This window comes from Manihot esculenta, chromosome 18 (assembly GCF_001659605.2).
Source record: "Manihot esculenta cultivar AM560-2 chromosome 18, M.esculenta_v8, whole genome shotgun sequence".
NCBI lineage: Eukaryota > Viridiplantae > Streptophyta > Magnoliopsida > Malpighiales > Euphorbiaceae > Manihot > Manihot esculenta.
The window spans coordinates 6195252-6218113 of NC_035178.2; the positions used below are offsets into that span (position 1 = coordinate 6195252).

Genomic DNA, 22862 nt, shown 5'->3' on the forward strand with positions numbered 1-22862 from the left:
TTGCTTTTGGTTGGGACCTTCCATGAAGGAGCAGCAGCTCCATAGGATAAATCTTGCTGTTGATGGTTTGTAGTTATCATCATCATGGGGACAATTGTGGGGACTCTGAGTTGCTTTTCTCAACTATATGGTCTTTTTTCCTACCTTTTCTGGTGCTGTGTTTATATACATGTACCCAGTTTGGAATTCTTTGAAAACACTGTTCTTCATTTGTTCTTTAAAGAAAGCTCCAAATATGATCAGATGTAATAAGGCAATTGAGATTGATGGGAACTGATATGCAGATTTGTTAAGAAAAGCAATAGTTTAGTGTGATAAACAAGGTTTCTAGAGCACTCACGCAAGAATTAAATGAATTAATTAAAATAATAATTATAAAGAAGGTCATACTTATGAGTTTATTATTAATAAGTTAATTATTATCTCAATACAACTTTATTAAGAAAAAGGCTGAAAAAGCATGCGGGGTCGAGCAAGCTAAGCAAAATATATTTGTTAAGTAAATAAGAAAATGAAATGTCATAATGTTGGATGTCTTATAATTGAACCTATTCATCATTTGAGACATGGTAGGGTTTTAGAGCAGATGGAAGGGAGTGGAGAAGCTGGGATTTTTAAATTAAAAAGAAAAGGGTTCGTAGAGAAGCTGTGATCTTTCCTACTGCATGCCATGAACTGCAGCATCATCATCTTCTTATAAAATTTCTTCAGATTGATTAATTTCATAGAACCAGTTTGTGAAGGTTTAGGTTGTGATGCTCAAATGCTCTTAATGAGTGGTTCCATGATAATAATAATAAAATTATTTGTAGATAATATGTAGAAGGTTCCATGATAGATGTCTTGTGACATCATCTTAGAATCATTGATTTTAATAAAGCAGGAATTAACAGAAGCTGCTTCAACTTCAAACTAACATTTCTTGTGAACTAATCCTTTTAGTTAATTATGAGAGAAAAAAAAATTAATGGCAGAAAGGTGTGAAAACTAATAGTATACATGCACCTTCATAATGCATCCCATTGTTCAAGCATCATTAGCAAGATCCAGTATCAACTGTATCTCATCAATCAAAAGAAAACTCTCTTTTCTTAAGATGCATGATGATCATGATTTGATTTTTAATTTATGGAAATGATCATTGATGATAATTGCGATGAATTGAATCTGATTTTAGACTATGAAATGTTGAATTTGACAGTATCATGATTGCAAATGAGGATTAATTAATAATTTCTGTTATTGGGCCTTACCCCATATCAGAATCCACTTCTTCTTCTTCATCTGGGATTTCCTGTATGTTGCTAATTACGGCTTATAGCCAACCAAGTCTGTATATTCTTTTTATTTTATGTCAAAAATAAAAATGAATTGATGGAAAAAAATTCCTTTAGCTACATTCCCCACACATCTCTTCACAGACCGGGCCACAAGTTCCGCCCAAACCAGAATCAGCTTTGAACAGCCAGTTCTAGTCAGAAGTCCAACAAAATTGTAAGTGAACTGGCATCTCACCAGTTCCAATCGGTTTAAGTATTGGGCCCAACTCATCTCAACCCAATTATATGTAGGTTGTGGTTCAGCCCAGTCATTTTGGAGTGGGAAAGGAGGTGGAGTGGGCTTACAAAAAAGGAAAGAGAGGCAATATTTATAATAGACCAAGTAAAAAATGTCTAATAATAGTGAAGTCTTGTAAAATAGCAAAATGGACCAATCAAACTTCAACTCAGTCTCCATCCCATAATGTTTGGAAACCCTGGTTATGACACATGCCATTTCAAATCTTTCCCATGCAAGATGACTTCATCCATTGTTCACCCATTGCTCATTACCATCCTTCCTCTCCTGACCGCTCCCCATTTTTCCATGGCGGAGCGGCTTCCCAACAGTGTCGACTTTCACGACCCCGTCACTTCTCAATCCCAACCCACTTTTCGGTCCGCCACCTATATTGTCCAGGTCCCTAAGAACCAAGTTTATCGCGTTCCACCACCGGAGAATGCCAAATTACTCCATCAAAATCATGAACCAGAGAAGCCAAGTCGCTATTCTGCCCAATTGCTTTGCTCTATTATCATTGCTTTTGTTTTTATTGCCTCAGCCCTTGCTATCGGACTTGCTTTTTCTTTCCCTAAAGCTAAAAATCCTGAGATTCGAGTCCAAAGTTTTGTGGTCAGCAACTCATCTCAAAGCCACCCCGACTATGATGTTACATTAGAAGTGCACTACCCAAATTGGAAATCAGGCATTTTATACATGCAAGGTGGAGTTTCTTCCCTCTTCTTTCATGAACAAAAAATGGGAGCCGGAAAGTTTCCTACTTTCAATCAAGATGGAAAAAATTCAACAAAAATTAGAATAGTTCTGAAGGGCTCCAAGATTCCGTTGCCCAACAACATTAAGCAGAGCATAAAAAGTACAGAACCAAAAGTGAAAGTGCCATTTTCTCTAAAGATCAAAGTCATGGCGAGAGTGAAAACTAGTAGCTTCGAAATTGGGAATGTCAAACTCACCATTAGATGCGATTTCAGGGTAGACAATTTGGCAAAAGGAACGCAAATACTTTCTCAGCAATGTGAAACCGATCACTAGTAATTTTTCCATGTGCGCGTTGGCGGGGTTCCACGGGCCATTGGAGTGCTGCGTGCAAGCAATGGGAGAATGCCTGTAGTCATGGTAGTAGTTACATAGGGCTGCGATTGATCTTTAGTTAGCTTTTATACGTTTTAGATTCTGGTGATGTGAGGAAACCATTGGTGATCCAGTGGTGTTAGAAGTTCGGATTCTACAATTTTGCTGTGGGTTATCAACCCTGACATAGATAGAAATTTCTTTCTACGTGCCTTAAGCACCCTCATTTTTCATCTAGGCATCCTAGAATTTTTTTTTTTTCTTTGAAACCCTTTTTTCTTGTATCTAACAGTTAATTAGTGCTTAAAAAAAATTCTCAACAGGTTTTTTCCACGATAAATTTCACTGCTGATTGGAACTTAATTTCCTGATCATATTAATCATATAATCTGATACAGACATAGCATTTTGAAATTAATTGTGGATAATGAATCCCACCTCTCAAGTAAATTCATGCTTTCCCATTTAATGGTATGCAAATTTTGGAGTTATATCTGAAATTTTCTGGTTAGAAATGGTATAAGCAAATTGTAAAGTTAAATTATTAGGTGTAAATAATTATAAACAATTTCAGCCGGCATTGCTTTTTTTTTTGCTCTATACTTTTCAGTTATATATAAGACAAAGAGGTTATAATTATTATTAATTGATTGAATGAGAATATAAAAATCTAAAGTGGTAATTCTTTGCAAGCTTTTTCTCCTTTCCTCGTGAGTTTGCTCCACTTATAATTTCTTTAAAATTGCCATATCTCTATCAATGCTCATACATCGAATGTATTATAAAGACATGAATGTAATATTATTTTTTATTAGCATAATGATTTTATTAGGTAAAAATGAGCAACGGGAATTTAATCATTGTCGAAATTTAGTGGTGAGTGGGAGGAATACTTTTTAGGTGTGATCACTCCAGCTATATCAATGGTTGGAATAAAATTTTTATTCATCCAATATTTCATTTTAGTCTATACAAATAATGATCTATGCGGACATCTATAATCCTTATAACGATGTGAGCAAAAACACATGCTTTCGGAAGAACACCACCTTGAAAGTGCTCCATAAACATCTTAGCAAAAGGGAATGATTAAGTGTGAAAGCAATTCAGCCTAGGGAAAGTGCTCCTCTAGCAACCCCCCATCTGAGGAATCTCTCTTGAATAATTTAAAAACACAAGTAGTTCATTAAGTGTGAACTCTGTATTAATTTAAACTCTTCAAGAATCATGCTTATCTTAAAAAATTTATATATATATATATATATATAAACTTCAAGAATCATTACTTGTCTCTATCATACTAAACGTCTAAAACATATAAAGCTGATGATTATGATCATTAACCCCATTAAACCTCCCCTCCCAAAAAAATTTTATAAAAAAAACTATAGAAAATGAAGAGAATAACCACTTAAAGCTGCATCATGGATAGAGTAATTTTTTTTAGGTTTTTAACTTAAAGCTGTTTGAAAAAAAATATTAAACTACTGACATTTTAAAATAAGTTTCCTCTTGTAAGCTTTTTTTAATAAAAGTATTGACAGATTTTAATATATCTTAAATTTATTAAAATGAATGGCAATAGTGTTAAAATTAAGGTTACGAGGCAGAAGAGTACAGTACAGAATTTAACAATATTGGAGCCACCTAAAAAACGCATTTATTAGTACTTTTTAATTTTATTGATAATTTTTAAATTTGTTGATAAAGTTTATATTTCACAAATTATTGAAATTTTAAAATTTATTGATAAAGTTACTGACCAATTTCAAAATCAAATTGTAAATTTAAGACTAAATTTTATCTGATAAATTTATTAATGAATTTAAAATTTATTGATAAAATTAACAAACAAATTTTGTGAGTTCATTTTACCTACAGATTTTACAATCTATTGGTACATTATAAACCGAATACTAATGAATTTCATAATTTGTTAATGAAATCAATTTTTTTTTAATAAATTATAAACAGAAATAGTTGGCTTTTTTCAAGTGAAAAGGAGGAGGATCTTTTGCACCAATAATGAAGACTGAGAATCAAGAAGCAAACCCATTATTACTCACTTGTTCCCTGTGTCGAGTTCATATGATTCACTTTGGAAAATGAATAATAAAATTATCCAACGTTAGAAAACCACAATCCACTCTACCAAACTCAAATTACCGTACATAGTTTTCATTATTCTTAGGGCAGAAAAAAGAAAAAGGAATAACACATCCACCTGCGCTGTTGCTGTGCTGTTCTGTGCTGAGCTCGACCCTCTAAGCGGGGACCAATTGTCCTATAATGACACATCTTTTGTGTATTTAGTATAATATTATAAAAATAATGGGTATTTATTATTGAATTAATGCCTGTGCATGCACATCCTGCGTTCAGTCTAGCTAGCTAGCTAGCTGCAACTTTGGAATGTAAAGGCTTTGCAATTCTAAATATGAATAATATTATATTCTTTGGCAATATATATGTATAAATAGATTCTTGGTTCACTTGAATTGAATATTGGATGAATCTGATTGATTTAATCTGGTTTGAGGACCATAAGTAAAGAATGATGGATCTGAATGAAAATTGTTAAATGCAAGTGAATGAGGTTTGAGGGAAGTGGTCTTCTCCACCAATAATTGGAGCTTCTAGTAATGTAGTTTAATTTGGTTTAAGACACCAATGATGGGTTGAATCTAGTGGGAACCTTTTCTTTTCATGTTTGATGGAGCTAGAAAGCCAGAGAGTGGGTGTGTGTGTGTGTTTTTTTTTTTTCCTTTTGTTTGAAGCATGTTGTGTGTCCCCATATAAAAATTTATGTCTTCTTCAAATCAAGCACTTTAAGTGGATTCCAACTCCTCTGCAACCATGGATTCCCTTCACCCATTAGTGGGTTTCCCTTTCACCACCTAATCCTTGAAAATAGCCATTAAATTATAAATTCCATCCATTAAAAAACCACATTGAGATTCCTATGATCTACTAAGGTGGGCTCTCTCAAATCCAAGTGATCAATAGCCTTATTTCCACTCATTCACTTCTAATATCTTAACCCTTCATTGTTTTTTAATTAATTGCTCTTTGATTTTGTGTATCCTAATAAAGATCTCCTCATGAGGATATAAGCTATGTATGTTTTATATTATATGCTCCTCTTGCGCCCTGTGTGGATACAAAGTTGCTGCCATCTCTTCATTTCTCTCTTTCAAACCTATTAATTAATTAAATTTGTGTTTTCTATTAATTGTTCAATTGTTTGAGGATAGAGTTATGGAGATATTATAATAAGTAGAGGATAGGGTTAATTATCAGCTATGACTTTAGAATGATAATATTTGTGTTGAAACACATCAAACGATAGCAATGGATAAGATCTGCTTCCTATCAAATCTGCCTTTGTTGCTTCACTTCCTGATCTCAAGTTAACTTCAAGATGATGATAATTATTATCTTTATATTCTTTTTTCTTTAAACACCAGTAAAATTTTCCTTTGAATTATTTCTTCACAATAATAGAGAAATGATGAAGACGACCTAATTTCTTTAATTTTTGTAGTTGGATGTCAAACTCCTAGTACAATAATGGAGTGATGAATCCAACCCAGCATTCACTGGGTCAAAATTCAAGCAAAGTAGCATGCAATGCAATCAAATTAAATTAGAAATTAAAGAAAGCTCATAATATATTTTTGTTTTGAGTTCCAACGAGTCACATCTAAAATTTGTTCTTTGCTTTTCAACCTTTACAGCCTTCATGAATTCTTTCTTTCATTGATGGGGTGGCCTCGTGCACGTATAATTGTATACAAAATAACGAATATGTGTGGCTGATGTACAAATTGGCGTCAATGGCAATTGATGTGGTTGGCATTGGATGGAAGACAGGCAGGCTTATATGCCCAATGGAAGCATGCTAAAAATGATAAAAACTTGAGATATTTCCATTTTCTTTTTTGGTTTTTTCTCAAAGGCAATAGATATTTTTCACTTATAATTGGGCAAAAACACACGAGATATATATATTCTTGCTATTCATAGTAAAAGGTACCCACTTAAGAGCAAATGATTTAGTACCAAAGTGTGAAACTGAAGTTTCAAACGCAGCAGTATAATCATCAACTTGCGTGTAATATGCATAAAAAGATATTTGTTATAGGGTCTCAAATTCCTAGGGTTCCTTTCCTTGGTTTCTATACTCAATAATAAAGCCAAGTCCCAAGACAAATGAACCTTAATTAATTTGAAGAAAATAACACATCTCACGTATTGATGTCCAATGAAAAAGCCTTAGTTCTGACTCACTTGGTATCTTTACAACTGTTGCACGATGCTCTACATTATTGGAGTTTTTAACGCAGACTGCGACACATATTTATAAATATAAAGTATTGCATGCACGCCAAGTTCAAGAATTAATTCCACATTTGTAAAATTTGACTGCCCACAATTCCATTTGGCTGTTTCTTGGTGTGCCAAATGAGACGAAAGGGACAAGGTTACCACAGATATCAAAGGCAACAAGACAGGGTGAAAACAACAGTTGCTTTCATATTTATCCACAAATATATATACACACTTTAATTACGCCTTAACACTGTGACATCAGTCCTGTCATGTGCCTAACATTACTCTACTTTTAGACTTTGCATTTCTTGGCTATAATATAATTTACCTCCAACTTTGCATTATTAGTTTACACGTTTTCACCTGAGTTCTCGACCTATGAGTTTCAGCTCTTCGATACGATAAGATGAGAGCCTCCTCCAATGATACGTAACACCTCTAATAATAATAGTAATTAAAAGACAAAAATAATTAAATTTCACTTTGCTCTTTTAAATTTAAAATTGAATTTTAATATTTTATACATCACCTAAACACTCGTATAAAACCTTTTTTACTAATTTGTTTCAAATAATTTTTTTAACATTATATAAATCAATATTAAAAATCTTTATTCAAAAAATATAATTAAAAGTTAAATATTAACCTAATATATATCTAAAAATGAAGTAAAAAGTATTTCCTAATTTAAAAAGAATTATTTTTCTTTATCAAACGTAGATTGAAATGTTATATCGATAGCAATTCAATAAAATTGTTTGAATTTTTTTTAACATTTAAGTAATAAAATTATTTTTAAAATTTTGAATATGAAAATTTAAGTTTATAGTTTTTTTTATGTCATGTAATTACTCCAACGTCAGTAATTAATTCTCACTCATTAAACTACTAACAAAAAAGTGTAATAATTAATAGAAAGAGAAAAATTAACCAGATAAGTTTTAGAAAATTATAAAAGTAATTATTGAGTTCAGTAGAAATAAGATTAAAATTTAAAAAAAAATAATTAATATTCCTTAGATAATTTTAACAAAATAATTTTTTAAAAATGACAGATAAAAATTGAAAGGATTTTTTTTATAAATGAAACCTCTTAAATTCAAGTATTGAATTGAATTTTGTTTTACTAGAATACATTTTTATAATAAAAATTAATTAACCCACTTTTATTTAAAAAAAATTTATAATACATTAATGAATATTTGGAAATAAAAAGAGACTATAAATTAATAATGATATAAATTTGATAATTTTGAATATTTTAGACTTTGTGAGTATAATAATAAAAATAAATATTATTACTTTTCTATATTCTCCAGAAAAAGAAAATTCTGATCCGCCACTGATTCAATGATTAAAATTTTAGGTATTGTATTATTTGGATTTTAAAAGAAAAATTAGACAACCAGTGGGGAAAGATAAAAAGAATTGGAGATGAGAGTGATTGATTGGCAAAATTATGGAATTCTTTGTATTCCATCTTCATTTACAACATTTAAAGAAGAAAAATGAAATATGTCAAATCCAGCCTTGGGCCTTGACCAACTATTAAAGGGTGGAAGTCAATTATTTTGTCTTTTCTTTTACACTCTACACGCTCTTCCAAAAGAAATACGTTTCCACTCTACCAAACGCCGCAAGAAGTCCTTAACCTGCAAAACAGTATATGCATACCACTTTATTACCCCCAGCATGCAAAAATATTTAATTAAAAAAAAAAAAAAAAAAAAAAAAACACACTTGCCTCAGCTGGTTCTTGCAAAGAATACGAGGCATTTGTTTCCTTGGGAAATTTAGAAACAAGAATCCCAAGCCCTTGTCCCCGGTTTCGTAAAACCTGTTTCGTATGCATAAAAATTTATTTGCTTAATTAGTTTTTTTTTTTAATTATTTTACATGACTTTAATAATAATAATAATAATATATTAAAAAGATTAAAAATAATATACCTTGAATGCGTCCTCGTCAGTTCGATCATCACCGATATAGACAGGTAGAACATCATTAGAATTAGCATATCCTGAAACAATAATATCATTATTACATGTTAGTGATTAATTAATAATAATAATTTATATATAAAACCATCACACGTAAGATTATATTATATGAGTAATTACCTAGCGATTCTAACAAGAACTCAAGAGCTTTGCCCTTATCCCATTTAATAGTTGGTCGGATTTCTAAAACCTGTTTTGAAACAAAACAATATTAATTTAATTAGGCACATTTATGCAGTATAATAAAAAAATATATTTTAATTTTAATTTTTTTTGATAATGTGATGAAAGAAATATAGGAGTATAATTACCTTTCTGCCTTGAGTTAGCCTAAGCTGAGGATAATCATTAAGTGCTGACCTAACTTGTTCAGCCAATGCAGCCCACATCTGCCAACACAAATAATCCAATTCTCCATTAGTTTTGGAAGCAGACAATTGAAGGCCATAAACTTAAGAAAAGAGAGGTTTTCGTACCTTTTCCTCAACACATCTGAAGTGTACAGATACGCAGAATTTGTTATTTTCCACTTTAGCTCCAGGGATGGATTTTGTTTTCTCTACCAGAACTTTGCACACCTAAAAACCCAAAAAAAAAAACATATTTTTAATATATAATATATTTTTGTTTTTTTAACTTCCATACATGTATATAAGGAGACGAACCTCATCAATCATGGGCAAAAATTTACTGGCAGGTTGAAAGAGCAGAGCTTGCTGATCCTGGAAAATCCCAAGTTTTAGTATTAAACAAGTGACTAAAATTGGGAAAAGAAAAATAAATCAAGAGAAGTAGTGATGCTAACTTTTTTGTACTTGCGACTTTTGGATGGTCCCTTTATGTCCATGCCATGGCTACCGGCATAGTAAAGTCCTGCCAATTTTACAAAGCTGTAGACCTGCAAGATTTTCACAACAAAAGACAAAACATTATTAACCAAATATAGTAAAACACCAAAATGTAATTTTCTTTCAAGAAGAAGAACAAAATGGGGGTTTACCTTGTCTCTGCACCTTCCTGTCACTATAGCTGTAGGAAAATATCTTGCAACGTCCCTCACAGCCTCTCTCATCTGATGATATAGACACCAGAAAGGAAGAAATGATTAGTGTTGATGACAAAAAAGTTTTAAACAAAATCAAAACGAGAGTAAGCAATAAAGAGGAGTAGAATCTAACTTCATTAGTCATGAATGCTCGATCAGGGTCTTCAACAATGGGTGAGAGTGTACCATCATAATCAAGAAACATCACAATCTGCTTTCCTTTAGAAGCATTCACTATTTGCTCGAACATGCTTAAAGCCGACGGATGATTCATCTGCTTCCCATTAAAATTCAATCAGTGTTCATGTTTGTTGGAGATAAAAACCAGTAAATATTATAAGACTAATTAACAAAACTTACAATCCAAGAATTTTTCTCCTCGGATTCTGATAAAGAACAGGTGGATTTGACACGGGTAGGGGAAGAATCTCTCATTGAATTAACCCAAGCATTCGTTTTGGCTGCTGCTGTTGCTACTCCACCTGTTTCAATCTTCTTTGCCAGTCTTGGAGCAGGTAATGGCTTTGGGCCGTCCGGTGAAAATAAAGATTTGGGCAAGAGAAACCTGATCCTGATATCAACAGCCGATTTCTCATCGGATGCTACCACATTCTGGTTCGTCATTTTTTGAAAAGGCAGCAGAAGTCTCCACACACACGCACTGCAATAACATTAATGTAAACCAATGAATCAGAACTTAATATAAGCTAGAAGCAAACTTAAAACGAAGACACAGAAGGAAAGTTTCAAAAACCTGAAGATTTGAGAAGACAGTGGAGAAGAAGAAGAAGAAGAAAAGAGAGAGAGAGAGAGTAAAGAAAACAGAGGAGAAAACAGAGACGAGAGAGAGAGTAGAAGTGGTGGTTTGGTGTTAGGATGCAACAATGAGGAGGTTAATAAAGGCCTCAAAAAGTTGAAACTGAAACCACACGCGCAATAGACACACTACAGGAGGGCGTGTTTAGTCAATTTCTAAAACTTGGTTGTCACGGCCACTAACAGGTAAACAGACACGCCCACCCCCATTTCCTTCCCCCATCTCCATGTACTTTTTAGCTCTAAAACACTCATTTTTCCTATACTGGGACCACTAAGAATCCCATTTTACATAATATTTTTCTCCCTTCTGTTGAAAAAATACATATATTCTATGCTTTCCCCCCCAAAAAAAAATTATTTTTGAGTTAAAGAATTATTCCAGTTGGCAGTGGAATTCGCTTTTTCTTCTTATTTATTATTCAGACATGAGTAACATTAGTATAGTTCATGGGGAGTTTACGTTTAATATGGTGAGTAACAGTTGACCATTGAATCATTTGCTATGACTTAGTCAAAGTACTTGGTCATAAACACTGTAAAACAGGTTATTGCATGAAAATGTTGTCATTTGAAGAAGAGTCGTCTTCATAATAACCCATTAAAAGTAAGTGTATTGTAAATGAATTTAACATGAGTTTAATTATTTTTAAATGTGAAATAATATTATTATACCAAAAGCAGAAAAACAAATAGGCCGTGATCGTATAAATCCATTTATACGGGTTAAAAAAGGAGGGTATATAAATTTCAGTCAATGCAAATGAATTGAAAAGGACATCTCCGAGCATCATCCCGGAGCATTAACATAAAAATGGTGGAGGACCACGACTGTATTTGATTGTTTTGAGGTTTGTAAATATATGTTAATTACCAAGAGGTAACTTTTGTTGCAAGTTGTAATTTTTCTTAACCTTAACTAACAATAATTCATAGGGCAACCTTGGGCCCCTAAAATTTAATATAATTCTTCTAAAAATTTTTATTTAAATTTGTTTATTTAAATTGATTTACATGTAAGGGTTGCTTGTGAAAAATTATTCCGTCTGACAGAATAGAAAATTCAGAATTGTATATAATAATTAATTTAAAATTATTAAATAATTTTAGGTTAATCATTTTGGATCAAATGAAAAGTGAATCCATAAATTATTTGAGTCATGTTAGACTAGACTGTTTCAATTGATATCAGAGTCACCTTAAATCAAATAAATTATACAGAGTAGTGGGTCTCACATTTTTTTCCATCAAGAACGTTTTATAAAACTCTTGGACTCCCGAATTTGGAGTATCTTACTTTCACGCAATTCATAGGGTTCAACAAGCGATCAATATTTCACGATCAAGAGCGTAATACTATTTATAGTAGTGATCCGTGTGAGACGAGGTGGAATTATCCGAGATACTAGCGAACCACAATACTCGAGGGTTCGATTTTGATTAACAATTGTATTCGATTCAGTGTCTACGAAAAAAGGGCTACTGTGTGAGATGAGGTAGAGTCACCCGAAGTATTAGAGAGCCATAATACTCGAGGGTCTAATCCTGATTAACAATTGTATTCGATTCAGTTGCGATAAGGACGTCGCAAATTTAACGGGATTGCGGGACCGAGTGTAACGGTCAGTTGCCTGATTTTGGATTAACCATTTTGAGTCATGTAAAAAAATGGATCCAAATATTATTTGAATAAGTTTGAATTGAACTATTTCAATTGGTATCAAAACTATTATGGATCAGACAAATTGTGCAAAACTAATGGGTCTACGAAGAAAGGGCTATCGTGTGAGACGAGGTAGAGTCACCCGAGATACTAGTGAATCACAATACTCAAGAGTTCAGTTCTGGTTAGCAATTATATTTGATTCAGTTGCGATGAGAATATCGTAAATTCAATGAGATCAAATGTTAGCGGGACCAAATATAACGGTCAACTGTCGGCGTGTGAGAAATTATCCTAAATCGACGAAATGCGGTAATTTCAAATTGTATATAATAGTTAACACGAAAATAAATAACTTAAATTAATTATTTTGAATTAAATATAAAATATATCTAAAAGTTATTTAAGTCAGTTTGTACTGTATTGTTTCGTTACACGGCTCAAATAAATATAATTTGCAGTAAGTTAATTATATGGTCATAGATTTACAAGCTCAGACCACTTCATATTCACATGGCGGGCAGAGATGCAAGTCTTTCTAGTGAGGGAGAAAAAATGTGTGGAAATTTCTCCTCCTCCTTTTTTTCAACGTTACATTTATTCTCTAAATTAAACACACGCATTTGAAAGGACTTATTACCTTTACATCAATTCATCAATTTTAAATATTTAAAATATTTCGATAAATAAAATCACATGACAGAAAGATGGGACTAATTATTTAGCCATAGTACAATGGCCCCTCAAATTTTTTTATTTTTTATTTTTTATATTTGGGTCGGGGATAAATCTTGATTCCTATATTCTCAACATTAACGAAAGATTCTGGAAGGCTTAGTGGCACAGTAATAAGGCATATATGGAATCGAGTAAAGATTGGGGGATGCTAGGGTTTAGGGTTCAGTAGTCAAAAGAAATTAAAATTTGAAATTATATGGTTGGGTCGATTTAGAATAGATACTTAACATTGATTAAGGACGTTTGATTCAAAAGCAAATAAATAGTAGATTTGTCCTATCTATTTATTCATTATAAAAACATTTGTCATCAATAATTGTATCAAACTTATTTAATATACAAGGATTCTGAATCAATAACTTTACTACCCAGATGGAATTTTTAAATGATGGTAGCCATATTTAATCAAGTAATTCTTTTTTTTTTAAAAAAAAACAATTGATTTAATAAATTAAATTATTAAATTTAATCATCAGTGCATCTCTCATGATATGATGGCAAAATAATTGGGTTGAATACTGGTAACACATTCAAAGAATTTGAAGACTCCAAGCCAAAAAGAAAGAATTTTTCTTAGAATAGCAAAAGAAATGGACAATTTCCTAAAATAAGTAATATTTATTCCATCAGCATTGCCTTCCTTAGGTAGAATTCAACAATTATTGTCGGACTGGCAATGGAGAAAGAAATTTAAACTAGATCGAAGCTTCAAGCCGCCCCTTGGAAAACGAGCAGTGAAACAAGCAGCTACATAAACCTAACAGTGTTTAGTTCGAACCAAAACCAGCAGCGATTCTTGGTATTTTCTCTCTTGTTTTTTGACGTTTGAGGATGAGAGATTTCTGTGTCATTATTACGTACGCAAAAAACCTTGCCCTACTCTGCATGGCACGTACGCAAAGTCGGCAAAAGAAATCTCTGTAAACAAATAATGATTTATTAATTATTTGATTAATGATAACAAATAAACTAGATTGTACTATTATGAAAGAACTAGAAGATCAACAAATTAATGAAGGTCATCACGGGGTCGACATTGTTGAATTTACTAAGCATATAAAGTAAAGATAATTAATTAAATCATAATTAATAATAATAAAAATAAAAGCTTTTGTCTTTCCTCTAACTTTCTTTTAACGCATGATTTTGTCTGTAGGGCAAAGCTTCAGAGACAAAGAAACATGATGGAAGTTTCCTACCCATTTGGTATGCAGCTTCTCCTTGCATATTCCCCATTAATTACTAAGTAATCAATGAATTTTAAAAAGGAAACATGCATTTTTTTCCCCTCTTGCCAAATATAATAATTTTCATGACAAAGATTTTGAGCAGAAGAGAGAAGACTGCAAAGAGAGAATTTAAACACCGACCCATATGGGCATCAGAGAAATGTATAAGAAAGAATAAGCATATAATTAAGATTCGTTTGAAATTAATTGATTAAGGTAACCACATGCTGAATCTTGTTTAATTTCTATATATCAGTTAGCATCAAAAGAAGGATTCTAGTTCATTTCATCTCTACTAACCTTTAAGAACTTAAACTAAATATATACATATTGTAGTCAAAACCGGCGGCCATGGAGATGCTTCGAAGCTGGCTACGCCATACCCATGTGTGAATGATAGAGAAGTTTCATTTCAAAGTCTGAGGTTGCTAAAGATTTTCAAAAGGGTATTAGAGTTAGCTAAGCTACATGGGAATTTTGGAAAATATTTCCTTAATCATTTCTCATTTTCAGAAACAGATTTATGATCTCTTCTTTCCTTTGTTCAACTTGAACAACTATTTTCAGCAAATCTTTCAGTCGTTCGTGCATGATTACCTACTTTATATTTTGATAATAACTCTTTTATTTCTTTTTAATTTTTATTGACTTAAGCTGTCTAACATGGGAATTAATCTCCTCAAACTTAATTTTAAAGATATACACTAATTAATTTGAATTATTTATAATTTGATATTACATGAATAAATATTCCGTACAAAATATCATGTCCAATAAAATTAGTGTACTTAATAAAGATGAAACTCTCATTTATTATTAATTTTAAGATACGAGTAATAATAATAATATGTATATAATTAGGGTGAGTTTTGGTTGGTTCGATTTAAAATCAAATCGAATTGAATAAATCGAAAATTAAAATTTTAATTTTTATGAAAATCGAACTGAACTGATTATGGTTAGAAATCAAACTGAATTGAATCGATCCCATTCAATTCAATTCGATTCAGTTAAATTCGATTTAGTTTGAACTATTTGAATTTTTAATAAATTTTTTATTTTTTACACTTTATTTTTATTTTTAATATTTTAAAATTTAATTAAAATATTTTAACTATGATCTAATCTCTCTATATTATTGAAAATAATAGACTATTATTACTAATAAGTTTAATTTGATTTTATTAATTTTTTTTATTAAAATCAAACTAAAATAACTGAAATTTTTTAAATTAAAAATTAAATTGAAATAAATAAAAAATTGAATTAAAATTTTAAATTAATCCGATTCGATTAATTTTTTCATTTGAATATAATATGAATGCATTTGTTATTAAAATTATTTAAGAAGAAAAAAAAACGACTGCTTTTTAGAGTTTATACTATCACAGTAACGGTGTTAAATTATCACTTTAGTATTATTAACACAATAAATTTATAATAATTTAAAATTATTATAAAAAAATAATTTATTATTATACATAACAATATATTTTAATAAATAATTTATTTTATTTTTAATAAAATATAATTTAATTATATTTTTTATTTATTATAAAAAATATGTAAATTATTATCCTATATTGTAGGAGTGGTGTCGAGTGTTTATGCTAATTTTCATATTTATTTATTAGTAAAATAAAAAAAAAAAGTAATTTTGACTAAAGACCCTTTTTTTGGTTTTATTGGCTGAAGGTAATTAATTAAGACCAACCTCATAAATGATTTTACTTTTCAGTTTTGCATGAAGGAAAAGTAAATTAAATTAAATTAAATTAATTAGAATTATTTTAGCATAAAAAACATAATGAAATTTTTTATTATATTTTTTTCCTTAAAAAATAATTCTTTACTTTAAAAAATATAAAATATAACATTATACATTTAATAAATTAAAATGTTTTTAAAATTAGTAGATTTATAATAAAATTATTATTATTTTAATAAGAAATCACTTAAATATATATATACTTTGTTAGTAAAAAAATGAAAATAATAATAGGAATAAGCATTATTTTATTCAAATCGAAAAAATTGACCGAATTGAATTAATTTAAAAATTTAGTTTGATTAAAAATTTAGTTTGATTTTTTATTTATTTCGGTTCGTTTCAATTTTTAATTTTAAAAATTTCAATTATTTCAGTTTAATTCGACTTTAATCAGAAAAAAAAATTGAATCAATTAGTGATAATAATATGTTATTTTCAATAATATAGGGAAATTAGATTAAATTAAAATTAAAATATTTTAATTAAATTTTAAAATATTAAAAATAAAATGTAAAAAATAAAAATCTATTAAAAATTGAAATCGATCAAATTGAATTGAATCGAATCGAATCGAATCACACTGATTTAATTCGATTTAATTTCTGATTAAAATCAATTCGGTTTAGTTTTCATAAATACCAAAATTTTAATTTTTAATTTATTTGATTCAGTTCAATTTTAAACCGATCGAATGGTTACATCTAATGAGATAAAATAAAAGAATTTGAATAAAAAAGTTAAAAATTTATATAGATTTCAGTTTTTGTAAATTTAAAATATAAATGTGTAAGTTTTATATAATTTTTATGTAGAAATTTTTTTAATAAAATTATAAAAATATTTACATATTTATATTTTAAATCTATATTAGATGAAGTTTAGGTCGATGATGACTTATGCATCTAGCCTAGATACAAAACGGGCAAAATAGGTGCAACTTGAGGACTCCCTTTTCCTCAGCATATTTTCTAGGAAACACACAAATGGAAAACGTAGACTGTAAAGGGGAATGGTAGACCCTACAAAAAGTGCATGGAGGTGAGATGGCCACGTAATCCTTCATGTGCCTCAGAACCACCACATCTCAGTCGGCTGATTCCCGTTCTTAGTCGGCTGATTCCCGCTCTGGGTCGCCGTGTCTTAGAATTTTGCACCTTCCTTTATGCCTAATTTTCTCAAAATTTATTTTACCTCCGGTACACGTTTTTTACAATTAAAAGAATTAATATTTTATAAATGATTATGCTTGTAAATTTTATCTTCTATAATTTATTATTCTTTTCTTACCCTTTAAGTACTGAATATAAATTACTACTTTTAAATCTTTCATATATATATATTTTTTAAAAAAAGGCTGAATTATTTGGTCCAAATGATGAGTTGAATGGGGGGTTTCAAATATTGACTATGGGGTTAGGTCAAGCTGCAGCTTTCGGTTTCCTTTTGCCTTCCTCTTTTGCACTTTTTTTTTTGTTTGGTTGAGTTTGAACAGAGTAAGATGCTTCCAAAACTCATATATTTAATTTCATCGTACGTTGTAATAATATAAATTTGTTGTTTTCTTGAAACAAAACTATCTTTTTCCTTCTAGTTCATCCCCCACTTTCAACTCTATACTTTTCCTTTCTTATTATTTTTTCTTTTTTTTGAAAAAAGAAAAAAGAAAAATACTTCACCCATATTCAAATCTATGGCTTAGAAATGCTGGTCAGTGGTCAATTCAAATGATCTCAGTAAACATTCAAAAAAAGATGTTGTTGAAAATGTAGCAAGACTAATAAATAATTTGGAAATAATTTTACAACGTTGTTTTTATATTTTAAATATTGAATTTTTAATTTATAACTTAAAATAAAAAATATCCCATTAGCTAATAAAATTAATTTTAAATTCTATTGTTAGTGTATATAATAAGTGAGCAGAAATTACAACAGGTAATTCCAATTCCAACTTTGGTTTTTCATTGATTTTAGTCCATTTCAAAGACATTTCATGTTGTTTTTTTTTTTATCATTTATCGTTTGATTAAAAAACCGGTTTGATCCAATTCAAGACTGGTTCAATTTGCTGAACCATTGACCTGATTTAATTATGCATTTGATCAACCTTCTCCTATTCTGGTTCAAGAGCTGAACCAGTCCCTAACCAGACCAACCCACAAATCAGTCTAATTTTCTTTTTCCACAAATCAGTTTAATTATGCAATCGATCCAATTCAAGGCCAGCACAAAATCAATCAATTTTTGATAATTTTAATATTCCACCATAAGTTTTTATAAAATTTATATATTTATAATTTTAAATAATATGGTAATTTTTTTTAATTGATTAAATGGATATGTAAACTTATCTTTTTCGGTTTCACAGCACATCTTTTTGATGGTATATGTGGGGTATTTTATGGTCGGTTTTATTTTAATTTATGGTCGGTTTTATTTTAATTTATGGATTTATAAAAAAATAAAAGTGTTAGAAGTGAAATAATTCTTTTGATTCATTTATCACTTTTTCTATTTTAAATAAAATTAAAATTTTAATTCATATGAATGGAGCAAGATAACCGTCGAACTTTTGATTCATTTATCACTTTTTCTATTTTAAATAAAATTAAAATTTTAATTCATATGAATGGAGCAAGATAACCGTCGAACTTCTAGTATCCATACTGAGATCGGATAGTGAAAAAATAAATAAGTTTAAGGTCCAATAAATCTCACTAAACAGACCGGCTCAATATTGCACCATCCAATCCGTAACTAAAGCAGGTCGGACTGATCCTATGTTTGGATCCACAAAAGGAATGTCTAGTCCGGTGATATGACAGGAGATAAGAGAGCAGATCCAGTTATCTCGTAGCCTTATCTGCATACGCGCTGAGAGGAAATTAAATGACCGTCTGATAGAGATAATATATTGGTGCGTCTTCCTAGCCTAAATTACACACGCCTGTAAATTTTATTCTTTCTGAATCTCGAAACATTAAAGTAAATGTTCATTGAGTTCACATTACTTTAAATGGATCACTTCGATGCATTTCAGTAAATTGAAAATACCAATAATTATAATTTATAAACTCTTACAAATTAAACCTGGAAAGCTGTAGTTGGAATGGAAGGCATCTGCAATCATATCTCTAATATTCAGCAGATGATCTATGTTTGGGCAGATGTATTTGATGATACGGCTATCTATTATGCTTGAATTATTATTGGGCATCAAGGTGCAATGATTGATTCCCTTGTAGGATGGTTGGGGAATGCAAAGAAAATGAAAGAATAAGAATGATATATATGCAATTGATTCTTGCATCTTGCATGGTTGCTTTTCTAATCTTAAATTGGTTTGTATGTAAATCTTTATATCTTTAATTACTTTGGAATAAGGAATGAAAATCTAAATCTATCTTTATATATCCTCATCTTTGATTATTATAGCTAGCTATTTCGATTTCTGCATAGGAGATATATATATTATCCTTTTATTTTTTGAGATTTGAATTTTCTTTTCGAGTTTGTGAATAAAAATTCAAAATAAACTATGTCAAATAGCTTTTTTTTTTTTCTTATTTTAATTCTGTTCACAAGCTATGAACCCAATATAGAGGATACCCATTTTTTTTAATTATTTAATAATGAAATAGAAAAAGATAAGAGAGTAATTGTGACATTCACACATCAATAATTGGAGAACCCACTAATATATATCAAAACTAGCTTGGTCTGTCAATTTAGCATTGGCTATAACAAAAGGTAAATTGGGATAATTTTGCTTCAAAAATCACAAACCAAATGATGTTGTCGTCACCCTAACCCATATAATTATTATATTTAAATAAATAATAATAATAATAATAATAATAATAATAATAATAATAATTAGCGTGCCAAGCCAGCTACCCAAATGCATTACTTCTCTTGAGTGCTCTTTCCATAAATCACACAGCAAACCCAAGCCGTGATCTCTTGAGGCCTCCTAAGAAAAAAACCAAAAGCTTTTCCCTTCGCTAGGAAAATCGATACGAGTTCTAAATCGATAAAGCTAAGCTGAATTTTAAGCCGTTTAAGTTTGCTTTCATTTTAATCTAATTTTCAACTTGATTTATTTTAAATTTAAATTAAATATTGATAAGTTAAAATTTAATTTATTTAACAAACAGATCAATACGATTGAAGGTTTATTAAGCCAAATTGTTAATAACCCTTCAAAAGCTCAAGTTATTTATAATACTCGTAAATTTTAATTTAGAAAGAATAAGTTTAGTTAAACAAATTAATTTGTAAACCAATTAATGAATTTAATATTTATAAGTTTTAAATTAAATTTAAACTTTATTTATTTTAAAAATAAATGGAGTGAAACCAACTTTTTAAATAATTTGAGAGAAATTTAGTTGATTTACATCTTAAAATTCTTGATCCAAGAATAAAAGGTTGAGGGAGGCAGACCATATGGGTGAAAAAACAAAACAACAGAAAAAACTGCCAGAAAAAAGGAAGAGATCATCGAAATGGCTTTCGGTTAAGAAAAAGAGGGCCCCAACAAAGGGAGGAGAAACCAGACGCAGCAACAAAAGATGGATCCATGGGGCTATATTCTCTTGTGTTTTTTTGTGATGCGACATGTCATTTCGGCTTGGCAATGATTCATCTATAGGGTCCACAAATCTTAAACATTAGTGCTGAACCCACTCAAGCCCACCATCCCACTCTTGTTTTTTTCCTTTTTCTCTCTATGTCAGACCCCACCACGACCACCACCACCGCCACCATCTTCCTGCAATCTGGATATCCCCTCCCCTTGTTTCTTTTCTAGATTTTTATGGGTTATAATACTATGTTTTTTTAGTTAAATTGCTTGTATTCTTGAATACTCTTTGTGATGATCACCCATTTTCCAATTTCTTATGAATTTCATTGCTAGGGGTTGAAAAGGAGAATCGGAAGATTATGCAAATCTCATTGATTTCATATTCTGCCTAAATGCAAATGACTGCATGCACAAGCAAGAACAAATTAATGAGGTAGCTATATAGGAGAATTTAATAGTCTCACTTTGGTATGAAGAATTACGCAAAGTGGGATTATTATGTTGAGGGAATTTGAGCTTTAATCATTGCCTCTACTCTACTGCTATAGCAAAATCTCTCATGGGTTTTCTTTTCTACTTCCATATTTAGACAGATCAATTAGTTTAATTTTTTACTAAGAATAAATTGCTCCTATAATGATTATTGCCAAAAGTTTATGCTATCTATGCAGTTAAGCAAAATAAAAATCATTGATTCCACTCCTCTCTCTCTCTAGTGCCTATGCTTGGCTTGAAATATTGCTAGTTCAAAATACAATATAAATTATTATAAATTTTTATTAAAAATTTTAAATTTTTAAGAATGGGTATTATTCATTCATTCACTAATGTTCAATAATTAAAAATTATATTACTCATTTAATAAATTCAATGTAGAGTTCTCATACCTACAATTACTTTTATGAAAAAAAAAAAAGTTGCTCGTGGCTATATATAGATATGGAAATGGAAGCTTTTGTTTTTGGGTAAGAGAATTTCACGTTTGATTGTGATTCCAATTGGTAATCATTTGTCAAGTGTATGGAATATTTTTCATTCTTGAAGTGAACTCCATCACATGTTTCTACCATATGTCTGATAATGGGAAATTTTTATGCTCATTGTCGATATATTTATCATTATTATCATAAAAAAAATCAATCATTAAATTTAATAAAAATTACGATCAAATCCATACATATTCTCTGAGAACTAGTTTCTATAATTTTTTATAAAAAAAATTAAAATAAACTTTGAATTTGATTAGCACAATCATAAGCAGTCCTTTGGGAGTTGGGCTCGCTTAATTTAAGCATATAAGAGGCTCACACAACAGCCTTCCTATGGGCTTCCCTGTTAGTTTTTATATCAATTCTTTCATGGCCGGCCTCCCCCAACTGTTCTTGGGCCTGTCTCATTAATATTTAAATATTTTTATAATTTTTAAAAATATATTATTAGTCTTTATAATAATTTTAATCATTAAATATTTATTATTTAATACATATAATATAGAAAAATTCATTATTGATCTTTTAATTTGAAGCCCTTTCAATTTGTACTTTATAAAATTTTTTAAAATTTTATAAAAATTTTAAAAATTACTTTCACAATTTTATAATAAAATATTAATTTAATATTTACTTTTAAAAAATATTATATGATAGCCCATTTTCATATAATAATCAGTAATCACATTATATAAATTTCTATACTGAGTTCAAAGCTAATGAATTGCTAAAATCTCAAGTCAATATATAACAAAATTTTTAGTCAATTATGAACAAATATTTCTAATTTTATTGTTAACAAATTGAGTTATTCAATAAAGCAAAATTTTAAAATGTATATACAAATATAATTATATTCAAATTTATTTATTATTTAAAAATATAAATAAAATATTATTTTTAAAAATTAATTAAAAAATAAAATATTTCAATATTTCGAAAATAAAAACAACATTAAAAATTAGTAATAATTATATAAAAATATTAAAATTTTCTAAAATAATATAGATAAATAATAATTATACAATTAAAGATAACGTCCATTTATAATTACACCGTTA

The 22862-nt window shown here is 29.7% G+C and overlaps 2 protein-coding genes across 3 annotated transcripts; one reads left to right on the forward strand and one right to left on the reverse strand.

The window, feature by feature from the left end:
* The first annotated feature begins 1862 nt into the window (after positions 1 to 1862).
* Positions 1863 to 2885, forward strand: LOC110606141 (NDR1/HIN1-like protein 13). The gene has a single exon (XM_021744905.2). It carries the CDS (start codon positions 1867 to 1869, stop codon positions 2590 to 2592), a length of 726 nt encoding a protein of 241 aa, XP_021600597.1. The 5' UTR covers positions 1863 to 1866; the 3' UTR covers positions 2593 to 2885.
* Positions 2886 to 8407: 5522 nt separating this feature from the next.
* LOC110606388 (probable trehalose-phosphate phosphatase D) lies at positions 8408 to 10883 on the reverse strand. Of its 2 annotated transcripts, none has more exons than XM_021745177.2 (11): positions 10369 to 10883; positions 10142 to 10282; positions 9964 to 10035; positions 9769 to 9861; positions 9629 to 9685; positions 9440 to 9541; positions 9275 to 9352; positions 9084 to 9153; positions 8913 to 8983; positions 8708 to 8800; positions 8408 to 8615 (listed from the first exon to the last, which is right to left on the reverse strand). In XM_021745177.2, exons 1-11 carry the CDS (start codon positions 10630 to 10632, stop codon positions 8547 to 8549), a joined length of 1110 nt encoding a protein of 369 aa, XP_021600869.2. In that variant the 5' UTR covers positions 10633 to 10883; the 3' UTR covers positions 8408 to 8546. The 2 variants fall into 2 exon arrangements, with proteins under 2 accessions (XP_021600869.2, XP_043808926.1); XM_043952991.1 differs by having other exon boundaries at positions 9769 to 10035; positions 10369 to 10669; positions 10763 to 10877.
* Positions 10884 to 22862: the final 11979 nt, after the last annotated feature.

Coding starts and splice junctions, on each gene's coding strand:
- LOC110606141 (XM_021744905.2), top strand. CDS start 1,867: ATGGCGGAGCGGCTTCCCAACAGTGTCGACTTTCACGACCCCGTCACT.
- LOC110606388 (XM_043952991.1), bottom strand. CDS start 10,632: ATGACGAACCAGAATGTGGTAGCATCCGATGAGAAATCGGCTGTTGAT. Junction 9,353..9,439: donor TCAGATGTGTTGAGGAAAAG/GTACGAAAACCT, acceptor TTGTGTTGGCAG/ATGTGGGCTGCATTGGCTGA. Junction 8,616..8,707: donor CTTTGCAAGAACCAGCTGAG/GCAAGTGTGTTT, acceptor ACTGTTTTGCAG/GTTAAGGACTTCTTGCGGCG.